This window comes from Larus michahellis, chromosome 10, assembly GCF_964199755.1.
Source record: "Larus michahellis chromosome 10, bLarMic1.1, whole genome shotgun sequence".
NCBI lineage: Eukaryota > Metazoa > Chordata > Aves > Charadriiformes > Laridae > Larus > Larus michahellis.
Genome location: NC_133905.1, coordinates 4768010 through 4785753, shown reverse-complemented (window position 1 = coordinate 4785753; position 17744 = coordinate 4768010). Strand labels below are relative to the sequence as shown.

At 49.7% G+C, this 17744-nt stretch overlaps 1 protein-coding gene across 5 annotated transcripts; it reads left to right on the top strand.

The window, feature by feature from the left end:
• The first annotated feature begins 958 nt into the window (after positions 1 to 958).
• On the top strand, positions 959 to 16942 carry KLF15 (KLF transcription factor 15). Of its 5 annotated transcripts, none has more exons than XM_074602693.1 (3): positions 959 to 1408; positions 5861 to 6968; positions 13139 to 16942. In XM_074602693.1, exons 2-3 carry the CDS (start codon positions 5926 to 5928, stop codon positions 13305 to 13307), a joined length of 1212 nt encoding a protein of 403 aa, XP_074458794.1. In that variant the 5' UTR covers positions 959 to 1408; positions 5861 to 5925; the 3' UTR covers positions 13308 to 16942. The 5 variants fall into 5 exon arrangements, with proteins under 5 accessions (XP_074458794.1, XP_074458795.1, XP_074458796.1 ...); XM_074602694.1 differs by lacking the exon at positions 959 to 1408 and adding an exon at positions 2517 to 4711; XM_074602695.1 differs by lacking the exon at positions 959 to 1408 and adding an exon at positions 4816 to 4946.
• The last annotated feature ends 802 nt before the right edge of the window (positions 16943 to 17744 follow it).

Below are 17744 nucleotides of genomic sequence, written 5' to 3'. Positions count from 1 at the left end.
TAATGACCGTAATAACAATCCAGGGGTACCCCAAAGCCCAATACTTTCCAGCGTGCTCCCCATCAAGCTCCAGCAGGCGGGCAGGAAAGGGGCAGGCGTGAGGCCATGGGGCAGGAGTGAGGGTGTGGGACCTGCTGATCTCCAGGGACTTAGAATCATAGAATAGTTTGGGTTGGAAGGGACCTTTAAAAATCCTCTAGTTCAACCCCCCCCTGCAATGAGCAGGGACATCTTCAACTAGATCAGGTTGCTCAGAGCCCCGTTCAATGGGGCATCTACCGCCTCCCTGGGCAACCCGGGCCAGTGTTTCGCCACACTCATTGAAAAAAATTTCTTCCTTATATCTAGTCTAAATCTACCCTCTTTTAGTTTAAAACTATTAACCCTTGTCCTATCGCAAGAGGCCCTGCTAAAAAGTTTGTCCCCATGATGATGAACTGATCCCTAAGTCAACTGGCCTCTGTATTGAGGAGACATCCTGACCACAGCGACAGCTTACACGAGATACTTACATTCCACCATCTGAGAGGAAAATCCCATTCATTCTAAGTTTTTCAGAACAAGAAATCTCCCATATTTAATCAACAACTTTTACCGAGGTACTTGCTGTTGATTGACAAGCTTAATCATAACTACGTTCCTAAAATTAAGATGTACCCTGCTATTCTGGAATATTTCGCTCTTTCCAAAGAGCACAGCTAAACAGCCACAATTTTACACAAGGGAAGGCAGAAGAGCGAAAGGCTTTGCCCGGCATCAGCCACACCATCACGATCAGCTGGTGCCACCGAGTCAGCAGCGAAACCCAGAGCAGATCCCTCTCCATCGACTTCCACCCCTCCGGCACCCTGGAGGTGCCCAGGGGCTTGGCTTGCACGCTTCCAGCAGTGCGGACCCCCCCTCCCCCCCCCAACACACTTCTCCAGGGATGCTCGGCCCCGGCGGGGGCTCGCCCGTGTGCTGTCCCTCCCGAGCACCGCCCCGGGGGCCGGGCCGGGCTCCCATTGAGGCCGGTGTCGGGCCGGCCCCCGCCGCGGCGGGGCCAATGGTGGTTGCGGACTCGGTCGAGCCTCTCCCCGGCCTCCCCCGCCGCCGCCGGGCGCCCGTCCCGTGCGGGGGATATAGTACTACGGCCGCGGGGCCGCGCTCCGCACCCGCGCACCCGCCTCCCGGGGGAGCTGCGCCCGCCGCCCGCCGCTCCGCGCTCCCTCCGCGGCCCCCTCCGCTCCCCGCCGCGTCTCGGTGGTTTTAATTTTGCGTCTTTATTGGGGTTTTTATTTCTATCGCTATTTTCGCTTTTTTTTTTTTTTTTTTTAAATTATTGTTTCTGCCTTCTTCTGGTCGCTCTTGGCGTTTTCTCCCCCACCCCGCCGCCCCCCCTCCTTCCGCGGCTCGCAGAGGAGTTCAGGTAAGGGGGTGCGAGGGGCGCGGAGGTTTGCGCGGGTGCGCGTCCCGCCAGCGGTGGCCCCGCACCAGTACCCGGGGTGGTGGGGGGGGGCGGTGGTGTTTGTGCCGCTGCTGCCCGGTCACGGGGAGGTGGAAGGTTAAACCCCCCCCGGCGGTGCGGCGCGGGGGTGCCGGGCTGCGGGCAGGGGTGGGGGGCTGTTTTCAGGCTGGAGCTGTGTCGTGACATGGTGTGACAGGCGGGGGGGGTGGGGGGTTACTCCCGGTCATCGCGACCTGGGGACTACGCCGAGGGGGGGGGGGGGGGGGGAGGGGGAGAGCTCGGCCCCACAAAGCCTCTTGAAAAGGGATGGAGGGAGCAGGAAAACAATAAAAATAATAATTTTTAACCCCCCCCAAAAACAAGCAGCAACAACAAAAAAAAAAACCAACCCCACCACAAACAAGCAAATGCTTTGCAGCCGTGTAAACCTGGCTGTGCTTGTGCTGGGGTGGGAATTGTGTGTGTATCCCCCCCCCCCCCCCCACCCCGTCCCGCATCACTGATGCCGAGCGTTGTTTCGGGGCGCCGGGGGGTGCCGGGCGGGCAGCCCGGGGTGCGGGGGGGGGGGGGGGGGGGCGCCGCCAGCGCCCGCGGCGGATAAAGTGCTTCCTCTTGTGCAAGCCAAAGTTTGGGGGTGAAGGGGGGGGGGGATAGTTTCCAGAAAATGAAGCTTTGGGAGCTTCCCAGAGGCGGTGGGTTTGGGGAAAAAAGCAGCGTGAGACCCTAAACAACCCCCCTCTTCCCCCCCCCCCCCGCCCCACTCCGTGTCTGGGGAGCAGCGCAGCCACCTTGCAGAAGGGATGAGAGCAAATAGATTTCCTCCTGGCTCTTGGCTTCTTTTATTATTGTTATTATTATATTGTCATTTGGGGGGCTTTTTCCCCCCCCGTGCATTTCCATTTTAATTTCTTAGAAACGCTGGGCCTGGTTCACAGCCTGGTTTGTGGCTCTGTCTGCGGAGCAGGAGTCAAGCCTGAACAGATTTAAAATCCTCTAGGGAAACAAGAGAAAACCCTAAAGAGATCAGTCCTAAACTAGAAAAAGCTGTAGCAGCATAGATAGGAAATGACTGGCGGCGTATCAGAGCCCATGTACTGCTGGGCTATCAGTTGCGCTGGACTGACCATCCCGAAATGACAAGCTGGGAAATATGTCCCAGTGTTTTCAGCAAGTTCACAGGACTTCATGTTTTAATGTTACTCTGAGTCAGAATATACCTTCTCTGTTTTTTGGTGGTTTTTTTTGGTTTTTTTTTTTCTTGTTATTTTGTTTCAGCTGGCGATTAGACGGGCAGGTTTTAAACAGAACATGTTTCTGGCAGAAAGGACATCATAACAACCCAGGGAACTCTTAAAAGTTGGAGACGGTCGTGCTGCCGTGTGCTGTTGAACAGCTGCTGTATTTCACTCCAGAAGCAGCTGTTTTTCAGTGGCTCAGGCACTGAGGTCCCTCTATAGGTGCTTACATTTCTAACGTGTTTTCAGGGCTCCTAGAGATGAAAGTGCTCTATGTAAACAGCACCATCAGTTTTCACAGCTTGTGTAGTCCTGCCTTTTTTTTTCTTGTTTTTGTTTTTTAATCTTCTGGTTTTGGCCGTGTCTTCAGGCGAAGTAGGGATGAAAGCCTTTTGGTTGTTAGTCTGGCCTTTAGGATAAAATATAGCCCGGGCCCGATCCTGCATTCCAGGCATTCCCCAAAATCTTCTTGGCTGCTCTGCAAGTTTTGAGAGTGCACAGAAAGCAGATCTGGCCCGGATCTATTTGCCTCTGACAGTCCCCTCTCTTCTTAAAATTACTCTGGTTACACCGAGTGACATTGCTCCTTGTCCAAAGAGCTGGGGAAATAAGCGTGCTGGCTGCGTTCTGCTGAGGGACGTCGCTCACAGCAGTTGCTAGGAGTTCGTCGGGTTTTTCCCCCCTCCTTTCAGCCCTCATTCAAATTAGGGTATAGTTCCATTCCCAGTGGAATATATGGATATTTTGATATGTGGCCTCCTAGTTTTCGCAGCCATGTAAAGAAAACGTGAACTTTATTTTTTTTTTTTCTTTTTTAATAAAAAGAACCTTACCAACTGCTTTTGGTGCAGGCTCTTTCCCCGCACGCACAGAGCGCGCCAGCTTTTCTTTGAAAAAAAAAAACCCACGTTGCAGTCCAGATTTCTCTCCCAGCACCGTTCTTCCGAAGTTCAAGCTGGAACAACGGAGACAGAGAAGGGAGGATCAGAACGGATCGGAGGGCGAGTCCTCCTTTCTGCCCCACACTTCACCAGTTCCTGGCGCAAGACAGAAACGAGCTGCTTGGGTGAATTCTTACTGGAAGCCAGTACAAACTTCTCAGAAGCAGATTGTGTTTTCTGTTTCAAAACGGGGAATACCTCAGCCCTAGGACTGCTGCTGGAGGAACTTTCCATCGACAGAGATTTAAAAAAACAGTCCTGTGTGTTAGAAATAGTTCCTCTCTTCTGACTCTTCACTTTTACTATAAGACATGATTATAGGCTAAGGTCACAAAACAGAGGCACTAACCTCTGTTTGAACTTCCTCGTGTTCGGCACATGTGGGTATTTCATTATCGGTTCAGAGGCGTAGCTGACTGACAGGCCACGCATACCAGCAAAATGTGCAATCTTACTTTTAAGTCTGTCTTTCAACCTGCCCCTGCTTCCTCCATGTGCGTATGAAGGAGGAAGCTGTGTCTTTAAGAAATATGTGTCCCGTCCCCCCCCCCTTTCCTGTGAAATATTAATAGATGCCGCCAATGGGATGGAGCTTTTTAAGAGTGTTGTGTAAAATATCACGCTCTGCGTTCGCTGCAGCACTGAGCACATAGACGCCTTTTGATTTTTCTCCGGAGAAGGCAAAGACAGGGCAAATTTTGGAGATCAGGCAGCAAGGATGCTCGGCAATAGCGGTAACAACCATCCCCTTCCCTGCACAAAACTGGGAGCTATTGACTATTCATGGCAAAGCGTCCAAAGCGCAGCGGCAGAGCCTGTGGAAAATGACAGCGTGTAACAAGATTGACTGGCATTTCCTTCGCGCTGGGTCACATGCCTCCGAATTCACACACACACACAAAACCTCATAGGCTGATCAAATGACTTCTATCTCTGCAGTCCACATACCTTCCACAGAAAGAGTTGTTTTATTATGCACATATACAGCTCTGTTTTCAATCAGTCACCTTGAGCGAATGACTGAGGGCCAGTGTTCGCTCCGTCCGGAGGTCTCTGCGTTTGCTCTCTAAGAGGCATAGTCTCTGTCCGTAAGCAATTTTTTTTTTTTTTTTCCTCTGGCGGCGGGGGGAAAAAAAAGAAAACAAAGACGCAGATGTCCCTCCTGCCTTCCCCTCCCCAGAAACCTTTCTAGGAAGTTTGCTTGGCTTAACTGGGAAAGCGCAGGACGGTCGCCGCTGCCGGCGAGCGTCACGGTGGGCTGTGCTAGGAAGGATGGGTTTTGCCCTTGTGCCTCCGTGGGGCTGCCGCGGGATTATGGTTCACGTGAGTAGGGGCTTGCGGGATGCTGCCCGCCCGCTGCCTCGGCACGGGGAGGGGGAAAACAGGGAGCGCGGCTGCCCGCCGTGGGTGACGGCAGATGAGGTGTCGGGGGGTCCACACGAGCCCTCCCAGTTTAGCAGCTGGCAGGAGGTTCAGATCACCGCGATCTCCGTACCCAGGGAGAGAGGAGCATGGAGCGATGGGGTGAAACCAGCCACCAGCTGGCTTGCCAGGACGTGGTAATTAGCTCAGCACAGTGCCAGCCTTATTAAGGGCAGTGCAGGTGATGATGACGTTGGCACACTGATTCATTACATCTGGAGGGGGAAAATCCGCCTAGTAAATGCTGAAGCACAGTAAATATTTTTGGCTCCTGACAGATTGATCCTTGCATTATGCTGATTAGCCTATATTTGTGGAACTGAGGAAGTTAAAAATAAGGTTGGTGGAAAGCTACAAGATAAGGAAAGGATTTGCATTTTATAGCCACCAGCAATAAACTTCATTTTTTTATTTGTTTCTTTTTGGGTGGTAAAAATTTCAACACTTTATTATTCTTTTTCTCCCCATTCCCTTCTTTGGCTCTAGGTTTCACTGTTAGGTGAAACCCCATCATTTATTTTCTCTTGCCAGCAATATTCTGGAAGGGAGCTGTAAATCTAGAGCACACACAGTTGGGAAATGATTTCTGAAAGAATTCTTTTGCAAATACGTGGTGCAATCCTGCAAAACGCTCTGGCCCTGACAGTCCTTAGAGGGTGGTACAGACGTATCAACGCGTGTAGCAGCATGTGTGCTCAGTGAGACTGGATGCTTTGGACTTTCCTGCGAGCTGGAGGGCTTTACGAGCTTTAGCTCATGGAGATAAATGATTAAACCGACTTCTGACTGTTGCTGTTTTGTTTTCTTACGCTCAGGCTCTCACCTGAACTTTCACCGCCTGGTATATGCTGTTGGGATATCCGTAAGAGATCGCCCAGGAATGGTGGATCACTTGCTGCCTACTGATGAATCCTTTTCATCTACAAGATCTTCTCTTGGATACTTTGGGGACATGACAGCAGGGGTGAGGTCCTACCAAATGCTGCCCTCACCCCTCTCAGAAGATGACAGCGACTCGTCCAGCTTTTGTTCCTGTTCCAGCCCTGACTCCCAGGTTCTCAGCTCCAGCTATGGAAGCACGTCCAGTGCAGAAGGTCAGGACAGTATCTTAGACTACTTATTGTCCCAGGCATCTTTGGGGAACACCGCTGCATCATGGTGGGACAAAAGGAGACTTCAGCCGATAGTGAAAGAGGAGTACTTTAGGTTGCCCGAATTTGCTGTGGATATGGAAGACTCAGGACCATTTCAGCCCACGCTTGAGGAAATTGAGGAATTTCTGGAGGAGAACATGGAGTTGGAGCTCAAAGAAAGACCTAAAAGCGAGACCAAGGACTTGAGAGCTTGCAGCCAAGTTTCTGTTGCTTCACTACAGCAAAAAGACCATATGTTACCCAGCGCTAGTTTAAAAGAGAGTAAAAATGAACAGTTGAGCAGTTCGACGGAAGGTGGCCAAGGTTCAAATGGAGGAATGTCCCTGGAGAATGGGATACCAGTTATGCTTCAAATTCAGCCTGTACAGATCAAACAGGAGTCCAACACGAGCCCCAGTTCCCAAGGACCAGCACAAGAGAACATTAAAATTGCACAGCTCCTAGTCAACATCCAAGGACAGACATTTGCCCTTGTGCCTCAGATAGTTCAGTCATCCAATTTGAACTTGTCCTCTAAATTTGTCCGCATTGCTCCCGTCCCCATCGCCGCCAAGCCAATTGGGCCAGGAGGCATGATCCAGGGTCAGACGGGGATCATCATGGGTCAGAAATTTCAAAAGAACCCTGCAGCAGAACTCATTAAAATGCACAAATGTTCTTTTCCTGGTTGTACCAAGATGTACACGAAAAGCAGCCATTTGAAAGCCCACCTGAGGAGGCACACAGGAGAAAAGCCTTTTGCGTGCACGTGGCCGGGCTGCGGATGGAGGTTAGTATTGGGGTGCAGCACTGCCCAACCCCCCTTCCCCTGTCTGCTCACTTGACCCCACCTCCTGAGCGAGGAGGTTTGCGCTCTGATTTTATAAAGCGTTTCTGTTCCCAAAACTCGTTCGGTTGGTTTGAGAATTTAAGAACCTTTTTCTTCCTGTTAGGTAATCCAGGGGCTCTGATAAATTAAACAGCAGAGCATCATCTGCTGGCATCAGCTGTTTAAATGTCTTAAAAAAATAAAAGTAGTCCATCGTAATTAGCGTTTCGTTCCAAGAGGGTCGGGTTAAGCTTGTTACCGCAGGCAATACCTTGCGTTCTCATCAGTCCGGTTGCAACACAGCAGCCGCAGCAGATGCTCAGCTGGTACCCGCTGAGGGCTGTAAGTGAACTGGATGGTGTAGGGCAGAACCACTGCGTGCGGCTCCCACCGCACGGGGCTGGACGTCGTCACTGAAGGGCTGTGATAAGCGAGCGTGGTTAAGAAAAGCGGTATTCTGTGCAGTTTCATAGAAAATGCACTTCATCCCACTCCTTCTGGAGATGCTGGCGGTGACACGCCGGCACGCTCTGGGGTTTATTCTCCGCGTTGATTCAGAAAAACGCGTGGGTGCCACTCAAAGTTGCAAAAAGCTGTCAGATGTAACAACATCACCAGAAGGCTGAGGTGGAGTTAAGCGTTGCTTGAACGGAAGATTGCCGGTTTGATTGAGCAAAACGTTTCGCAGAGGGTATCTCTTGATTTTTCTTTTTTTTCATTATATTCTTAATACTAGATGAAAAATCAAAACTTTGTTTAAAAAAATCAACTTTTTATTTCAAGAAAACTGGCAGAAGCCTTCCTCCATCTTTCCAATTAGCTGTATCACTGGCCTGTCTGCTGGCAAGCGTTAATATACAGCACCACAAGTTATGAGGGGAGAAAACAAAATCTTAACTCCCTTGTATTAAATTAAACCAGATTTCTTTCAAAGAATATCCTGCAGAGCTTCAGTGAGCAGTGTCTAATGAGGAAATGGGTTGTGACCACGGGGAACAGACGAGGTAAAAAGTAACAGGAGGGGGTTGTGTAAAAATGCAAGTATGTGAGACACGCAGCACTTAGAGATGGCTGGATTGGTTTGAGGGAAAAGGTCGGAATGGGGCTGAATCCTCCGCTCCCCAATGGGACCAGTCTGAAATTTGCCCCTCAGCGGGACTGAGGAGATCAATACAATTAACTACTTTGATGATTTTTATTTCCCCCCCCCCACCCCCCCATTTCACTTTTTGGTGGCTCTACAAACTGGTGGTGATTTTCTTTCCTTTTGTGCTGGTGGCACTGCTCGGTGGCTTGCCGCTCCGGATGCGCTGAAATTAAAGCCATATTGTTTAGCTGAATGGGCCCATACGCCGCAGGCTGGTTCGCTCCTGACCTGCAGCAGAGGCACTCGCTGCTTTTCGTCTGGTGGCCAGAGTACGTGCGCCCAGGCAGCAGACGGGCCTCCTGCCTGGGAACGGGCCTGTGGGTGTCGCGTTGGCTTTCCTTGCGCTGGCGTGTGAGCAAAACTCTCACTTTTTGTGACAAATGCATGTGGCACATGAGGGTTTGTCTGACCCACGCTGAGATTTATACCACTGACTTTTGTGGCTCAAGATCAGAAGCTTGAGGTGTTGCCTGTGGGTGACCTTCTCCAGCTCTGTCTTACTACAGAGCTGGTGTTTCTCAGGCTGCAAAGCCAAGAGGGACATCTAGAAAAAATATTAAGCGGTAAGGGATGGAGATTGAATTTACACCGGGAGCCGTAAATGCCTTTTTGCGTAAATTCGCATTACAGCGAATGGTGTGGATCAAACGCAGGATGCAGGTGTAAGGTGGGCCAAGAGAAGCGCAGGTCCCGCAACCGGGAGCACCCTGAACTTTCACTCTGTCAGCCACAACTTTTTAAAGATGAGGAGCCCGACAGGAGTGAGAAATTAATCAACCTTAGCTATGAGGAACGTGTGTGCTGTCCACAAACAGCTGCTGGGAGGGCTTTTCAAACTCTCTGTTGCTGTTTGTCGTGGTGCATTCCACAGCCCAGGCTGGTATCCCAGTCCCCAAGACCTCCAAACTTTGGCAGGGCTCTGCTCCGAGGGGGCAGGTGTATAGCCGGCAGGAGAGGCAGCGCTTGAGGAGCTGCTCCCTGCGCTCGCAGCAATCCGTAGCACCATCCCGAGATTCCCGCACATCCCCTGTGCGCTGCTCCCACATCAAAGGCCAGACCCAATTGAGCGCTGAATTGCTCGGTCCCCTTTCATCAATAAAGCGTGTTTACCTTTTCCAGAAGTTCAGCGAGAGCTGTGATCTCATATGACTTAAGTCAAACGCATCTGGACTCTCTGTTTGCTCCCAGTTTTATATCATCTGGAATTTAAGCACTAAAACACTGCTGGGCTCTGCTTTCCCCCTCCTTTCCCTGCATTCTTGTGCTTGCGTATTTATTTTTTCACTGAAGACACTTAAGATCTGACCTCACTGAAGATAGTAGTTTGAAAACCAAAACAAAGTGTTGCCTAGCACGAAGGGGCTGAGCTGCGGGGGGTTAAAGCTTCCCCAGCGCTCTGGGCAGTCCTGCTGTGGTGAAGTTCCACCCTTTCACTGCACCAAGGTAGGGGTGTGCGCGCAGCAAACCCTTTTGCTGACCCCTGGGACAGCTGGAGAGCCCCAAGCACCTCCCTGGAGGAGGCTGAACCCTGCTTGCTTGTGCCCTTCCTTGGCACGGGGTGAGAGCTGTTTTCGGCTGGTCGCAGAGAGGGGTTCATAAGTGGCCGGTGACCCGTTGCGTTCAATAGCCCGCTGTACCGGTCGGACCGCTGATCTGTGTCCTGCCAGCCCGTACCTTTGGCACAGGGCAGCCTCTGGTTAGCGCTGCTCCTGCGACGGCCCCCACTGAAAAGCGGCGTGGGCCGGTCCCCAGCAGCCGTGTCGTGGCACGGAGCAGGAGCAGCTCTGGCTTTCCCTGCCCTGGCGCAGCAGCGTACAAAGCTGCAGGTGTTGTGAGGGCTGGGGGATTAGGCAATGGCCTGTAAATGCCCTGCCGCATCGCCGCGCTGGAGGCGCAGCTGGCTCCGCAGGTGACAACGTGCAAGGCAAGCTCTGCCTGGTTTGGTAGGGAGGGTTTGAAGGCTTGTAATGCATGGCACCAGGTGAGCATGGGGAGGACCATGTGTGGCATCCTGCAGTGGCCTTTTTTGCTGGTGCTGCGCAAAGGGGTTTTCAGGTGTGCTGGAGGAGTGCTGGTTTACCATACCCATGCTTTGGGGATGGGCAGGATGAATCCATAGCTTCCCCTCCGCTGCGGAGGAGAGGTACAGCCTAGGTCAGTCTCAATGGCTGGTGGCCATGGTAGGGACCATGGAGTACTAGGCTGAAACTGTTGACCTTTCTTGCCTATTGAGCCACATAGTGATGTCCTTGTTTGGCCAGGAGTCATGGGACACATCATACACATCAAGGGAACTCTAGGATTTGTCTCCAAGGGAGATGTAGTTACAGGTCCTTTGGGGTCCTACTAGACAGACGGATGAGGCAGATTCTTCTAGTTGCTCTGGGATTGCCCAGATCCCTTCTCCTTTCTTTTGAAGGAGGAATCCTTCTGCAAATGGCAGTGACTTGGGATAGTGAGGTGTTCCTTGGGGGTCCCTTGTGTTTGTTTGAATGTGGCATTCCATTGGGTATGATTTGCAGTTTTCTTGGGGTGATCTTAGTGCCAGAATGTGCTGCAAATACCATTTCACTGCAGGGCCAGGCCACCAGATCCTCCCGGCTTCCTTGTCCTAACCTTTGCGTTGTTTTTTTGTAAACACACCGACAGCTCGAGGTTTATTTCTGTGGGCTCTGTAAGTTGATCTTTCTGTGACTGCTGGGGAACAGTATTGCAACATTCCCGCCTCCTCAGCTAAGGACATCGTTATGAGGCAGAGCGTATTTTTGTCAGATGAACTCATCCGAGCTCCCAGGGTATGAGCGGAGCTGCTCACTCCTGATATGCGCCTCTTTCTCCCCCAGCATCCATGCAATCCCCGTTGAAATGCACTTGTGGAGCTCTTGTGCAGAATTAGCCATGTGCTACTGCACTTCTGTTGCAGATGGTGACCTTAATGGCCAAGGACATGGGACAAGGCAACCCGGCCACATCTGGTTTTACTCCTTCTCTGAGTGATAAGCCTGTATATAAGAGGACGGCTCTTTGCAAAGGCCCTTTTCCCTCGCTGCTCCCTCTTTTCCCTGGACATGGTTGCCACCACTGGCAACAGGTCCATTCCTTGTCCAGCACTGAGTCCCACTGAGGCAGTCTGCACAGGCAACGTGCCGCCCTCTCCGTAAAGATGTTTAGTCCCACTCATCCGTAGCTCTACAAGAGCATCCCTCCAGGGATGTGGCACTGGGACTAGCTCACTGCTAAGGACTGGGGAGAAATCCCTGGCCCTGCTGCTCCCAGGTCCAGACTGTAGTTTTGGGAAGCTGTGGCTGGAAGGACCAGGGTTGCTAGAGAAAGCAGGTACTAGGGCGAAGAGAAAGCCCTGTTGCAGCCTTTATGAAGAAGACGCATCCCAGGTGAGGAACAGGTTGATGGCTCCATTAGGGCATCTGTCTATTGCACTTAATGGTGCATTTGACTCTCACCATGGGGATACCAAAGCAAGGACCAGGCAGAAAAGCAAGAGAATGGGTGAAGGAACCTCCCCTAGAAATGCCGCTGGGAGAGATATGTCCACGCCGTATCTTACCCATGGCAAGTATCTGCATCTGCTTTGAGCGGCTGCAGAGCGCTCTGGGTAGAGAGAGCCTCACCAGACTGAAGAGCTGCGGAACTGTGGAAACCATCCCCAGCTTTCCCAGTGCCTGTGCCCTGTTCCTCAACTGGTGGCGGGAGATCAGAGCTAATTAAAACCTTTATGTGGAAACTTATTTTTCTTGCATGAAGGACTTATTCATAGGAGCCCAGCAGTCCTGTTTTCCCCCTTTCATAAAAATAGCGTATTCACTCTGTTGGTGATGTGATATTTTGCTCCAGAAGGGTGCATTTTTCTACATGTTCTTTCCCCCATTTATTCAGCTAGTGCCCATGACTTCATTTATTTATTGTAAATAAACAGCTGATACCGTTTCTTGCAAGCTCTCTTTCTGTGCTGCTCTTTGTTACTGCTCTGGCAACAAAGCACTTAATTGCCCTTTGTCAGGCAGCAAATTTTTTGTACCCATCTGGACAGGGCTGGTTTAGTGTGGCATTATTAATTAACCCTGTGGCTCCCGGTCAGGTCCAAGCTGGAAATAGAGCCAGTCCTGCAGTGAAGACCAAAGGATTAGCTCATTTGGGTTCAGTAAAACCTGTGCGATTCACGGTGGTTGTTTAGGGATTTTTCTGTGGAGATGGAAGGTGGGAAATATCTAACATTGAAATGACTCTGGGAGACAGTTTTGGTAATTAAAGGCTCAATCTTGATTTCAATTTACCCATGAAGTAACTATGCTAATGGCCATTGGGGCCCACCTGGCTGTCAGCTGTTACACTGTTGAGCATCTCTGGTACTGAGATGTTAATGACTCTTTATTTAGCCTGCAGGAACAGGTACAAAAGCCGCTTTTTCAGCTGGGTCTGATGAGCTGTGGAGCTCCTGGGTACCGACGTGTCTGGCTGTTATCTGGGGTCCACCTCAAATTAGGTGCAACTACTGGGCGTCTGTCGTGCTCGTGCCAGTGGGAGCTTGGATCAGACCTCACCTGCGGGATGTTGGTTGTTATCTCTGCTTGAGAATGGTCCGTGCTTGGATTTGCAGGAGAGAGTTTGTGGGACGGGCTTTGAAGGGGACTGGCAGAGGGATCACGAGCAGCACTGTTTTAGTTGAGCTGTACCCATGTTATCGGGTTTAGGGCAAGGTTGGTACAAACGTTGTCTCCATGCATTGCTCCGAGTCCAGAGATGATGTGGGATGAGGCTGATAATTGTGTGTTTCCATCACTGCTGCTGACCGACGGTTGGGACCAGACCGGGCCTGTTGTGTGTCCCTTTCATTTTGTACGTTTGGGCTTTGCCACAAGCGGAGTCTCACAGTGACCTGAGGGGACTTCCCCGCCCCCCCCCACACCGCGAGAGACTTAGCAGTGTGAAAACCCATTTATTTGAAAAGGCTTCTCTTCTCTTGCAGGTTCTCCAGGTCAGATGAGCTGTCCCGGCACAGGCGCTCCCACTCAGGGGTGAAACCCTATCAGTGTCCTGTCTGCGAGAAGAAGTTTGCTCGAAGTGACCACTTGTCCAAACATGTCAAGGTGCATCGGTTCCCACGAAGCAACCGCTCCGTCCGCTCCGTGAACTGATTGGTCCCGCTTTCCCCTTCCCGCCCAGCCATCCTACAACAGCTGATGACAGCACTTTGCTCACTATATTTCTAGTGATAATTTATTTGTCTCCGCAGAACAGTCAATGCTGTTACTTGATACCACCACGTCTGAGTGTCCCATGTCCTTTAAAGATGATTTGAGAATGAAGTTCTTTTTGGGTCAAGGGAGGGGGGTGCTTCTTCCTTTTGTCTTTTTTTTTTTTTTTTTAAGGATGTTATTTTCCTTTCCTTCTATCTTTCCCTCCTTTGCTGCTGCTGCTTTTGGAAATTACAGTGTTTTATTTTTAGCTGTTTTCTGCTGCACAGGAAAATGTAAGAGTTGCTTGCTGCTAGTTAATTATAGCCCTGGCATTCCTAAGGGCTTTGCTCATGTACAGGCCATTCATTGTGAGTTTTTATTAAGCTGCTCTATTTGTCCAGTTTGGAAACAGCAAATTCCTTTTGAAATGAAAACAACTCCTTTGTTTTTGGGTCGCCTGAGCCAAGGATTTGTAGGGGCTGGCCATAGGAGGAGGAACAGTGGGAGTCGGGGACAGGGGGAGGCAGGGTATGGAGAGCGCTGGAATGCGCCTCTGTGCCTCTCTGGCTTCTCCGGCTCGCATTTACCTTTTCCTTGGCTAGGGCTATATATAAATATTTATGTATATATATTCATACATACATACATATATATATATATTTAAGCAAAGGCATATCCCAAGCAAACCTGGAAGCTCAGGCTGGATGAAATGGCTTGGAGCGGGGCCTTTTTGGTGTGGCTGAGCGTGTACTGTGTGCATGCTTCTCCTGTCCTCTGCTGCCGTGGGGGTGGGAAGGATGCCCACGCATCGAAGGAAACGCTGCTTTCCTTTGACTTTGGTTTGCAGCACCCACTGTCTTTAGCAGAAGAGCTGTTGTCTAGCACCTAAAGCAGCGGGAAGCCATTTGTGGAATGGCTGAGCTCTGCTCCTGTCCCTGCTCCTCTCCTCTTGTGTGAGCGTGGGGGAGAAACCAGAGCGCCAGCCCTGGGGGTGCCCGGTGGTCCTGGTGAGCACCAGGCATCCCGAGCATCCACCGCAAGCCAACGCCTCGCTGGTTGGAGCTAAGTCTCCGTTTGTCTGCTGGCCGGCAGGGTCTTGTAGGATGTACCTGTACCCAGGGGAGGGTGGGAGGCATCATGGCCTGGTGGGACCGCCCCGTGAGGTCTTCTGTCCAAGGGTGATCTTCAGCACTAATCCTCTCCTGACCAACAGCCATGTCAGAGCTCCACGCAGCTAGGGTGGGCGAATGGGTGAGAACAGTAGCCAACTGAAACAAATTTGTGTGGTAGCTGGCGAAGAAGGGAATTTAAACAAATAATCGGATGGTAGCAGGCAAGTGATTTTGTTTGTGTTTCTTCTTCTTGTTTTGCTTTTCCTTTTGAACTCTGGCGATTGTAAGAAGCTTTAGAAGAAAATAGAATTCAGTAATTAGGCACGATTTTACAATGGATGTTGCATTTCCTTTCCATTTGCAGACGGCATCTGTTTGTCTTTTTGTTGGCAAAATGGGAAATAGGAAAGTGCGATTCGAGCGCTGGGCAGAGCAGGAGCCCGCGCTGTGCAAGAACAGCAGGTCTAGCTAAAGCGAATGCATTCCTTTTGTCCTCTAGAAATTAATATAAATGAATTATCATCTATTGACTGGTCTATATCACATCCTATGAATGTATGTAAATAAAACTGTACATAGATGCATATCTATATAAAATATCTTTTAATAACATATCAAAATTTGTGTAAATTGGAAACAAAAATACCTATAAAGCCAGTGTACATAAGTTACAATTCTGTATATTTTCTTTTGTTCTTCATAAAAATATATTTACTTTGACAATAAAATGAAAATGGAAATTTTAAATCCCTTCTTGAAATTATTATTCATTAATTTCCTTTGTAGCCAGCTCTGTAATCAGGACATTGAAATTTTGATTCACCTGAACATAACTTTTCAGGTGCTGGGTCACAGGGAGATGATGGAACAGATCTGAAGTTGCTTTCAGAAGTTTTTCTCATCTCAGAAAGCTCTTGGGAGGCGCGAGAGGTTTCAGCTCTCCCTTTGCCAGAGCCCTCACGCCTCGCCTGGCAGCCGCGCTGGGACCCAAATGCCTTCCGTGGTTTCTGACTGCTGTGGGACAGGTCTGCAGCTGTAGTAAAACTGTGGTTAATAAATTAGAGCAAGCAGGTTTTGAGGAAATTCAAGCTCTAGTAGTTAGTGTGAAAGAGCAAGGGCTTCAGAGGCTGCTTGAGACTGTTGACGGTGACTCACTGTGTGACCGAGGACAAAGGACTCAATTGCCATGTGCCGCAGTTCCCTTTCTTGTAAAATGGGGATAATAATGCATCACGGTGATACTATGGGACTTAATTTACGTTTGTGTAATCCTTGGATGGAAGGAGCAAGCAATAAGACCAGTAGTCACAGGATTAGATTGTGAAAGAAAGGCTCAGCGCGGCGGAGGTCTTGGTGCCAAGGCGCTTCAGTTGGCTCTTCTGTAAATCCCATGTCTGAAAGAGTGATGTGAAGGATCTGTGGTACGAAGCATGCCTCAGGCCTGAGGAGAAGACAACCTGTCCTGAAACAACCATTGCTGCCCAGTCGTAACAACAGGGGCATGAACATGATGCTTTTGCGATCTGCAAGCCAGGACATCCCTTCCACTGTGCTTTTGGTTGCTTGGCCTCCACTGGAAGAAGAAACCATCAACGTTGCTAAGTGTTAAAATCACTTCTGAGTCTCCATGGGAGCAATGGTGCAGTGGGTCCAGATCTTCTCCCAGAAGAATCACTCTCAGACTAATGGGCACTTAGCGATTAAAGTCTCTCCCTGATGAACGGCCACCAAAAAACGCCAGCTGATGAGCCAGGGATCTCCAGACCCCCGCTTATTTTTCCTAGAGAGCCCCTATCAGTCCGACAAGAGGACCGAGGGATGTGGCAGAGTAAGTTCTGTTTGCGCCAGGCTGTTGTTACCTCCTGAGATGCAGCCTGAAGACCAGAGTCCTAAGGACAGCTGTTTTAAGAGTGCTAGTCGCGTACATGCTTTAATTAGCAAGCCTGCACCGAGAGGACCTCCGATTCCCTTCTGTTCTCACCCTATCGACATCATGCATTAAACCAGCTGCTTTATTTTAACCAGCATCTCGGTCTCCTCCCCATCTCATCTGGAGTTCTGATATTGCTGTAACATTGGGCAATTCACCCTGCAAGACACTCGGGGCAGAAGTTGTTATTTTTCTGCAAGAGGCAATACTTAAAGCTGAAGTGGAGTAACGCAAAATACCTGCTGTTGGAGCACAGCAGTGCAGAAATCTAACATCTAAGCTATGTTTTGGCCTGGAATATTTTCCATGAAACACTTATTTTCTCTCTCTTTTTTTTTTTTCTTTTTCTTTTCTGTTTTAAGTATGGTTTCCGAGTGTGGGTTGTGTGGGTTTTTCTGACTAATACCTGTAATGAAATTTAAGTTTATGTAAAAGTTGCAACAGTTTGCTAAGAAGAGTAGGGTCATGTTTGCTGTGAAATGAGAGTTAGTTCTGCATGAAAATTAATGGTGTTTTCAGAGGTTTGTCACAAAAAAGTAGACATTTCCAAACGAAGATTTTGATGTTTACTTTATGTGGAATTACTGGCCTGCCTAGGGTGTGCTGATTCATGAGAAACACGTGGCCTTGCCTTAAGCCTGATTACTCTTTACCCACCTGAAGATAAATATATATTTCAGTGCTTTGATGCCACAACTGTAAATTAGTTTATTATGTCCCATATGCAGCAACTCTGCACAGCAAAACACAGCATGGCATCATCGTACATATGCAGAAATCTCATTGACTTAAACATAAATCTCATTGACTTAAAATAACTGAGTTTCTGAGGTGTGCATGGACACGTGTGCAGTGTTAGAGCCTCTCACATACGGAGCGTGATCTGGTTCCTAACACTTGCAAGATTTCTTTAAGTTTCTAAAAAGTTTTACTGGGAATTTCTGGCTGTTCCTAGTCTCTTCCTCAGAGCTAGAGGTGAAGGAACAATGTTATGAAAGGTGAGGAGCCATCAGCTGGGAAGGTTGTGCTTTAGGTAAGGACTAAGCAGAAGGAATAAGAGTAAAGTGATATTTCTGTAAGGTGACCTGACTTCTGTGGCCTGTGGATAAACACAGAGCGGTGGAGTGATGTGCCTGAGACCACAGAGCAACGCAGAGGGGAAACGGGAACAGAACCAAGAAGTCCCAAATCTCCTTTGCCCCAGACGGTGGCACAGACCACACACCATTTACACACAGCGGGTTACAGAAGGCAAAAAGTAACAGGACACGTAAGTGAGACATCAGATAAGCAAAGAAAGGTAAAGACGGGGCATGAGATAAAGCCAGGCTGCGCTGATAACGTCTGCTTTTG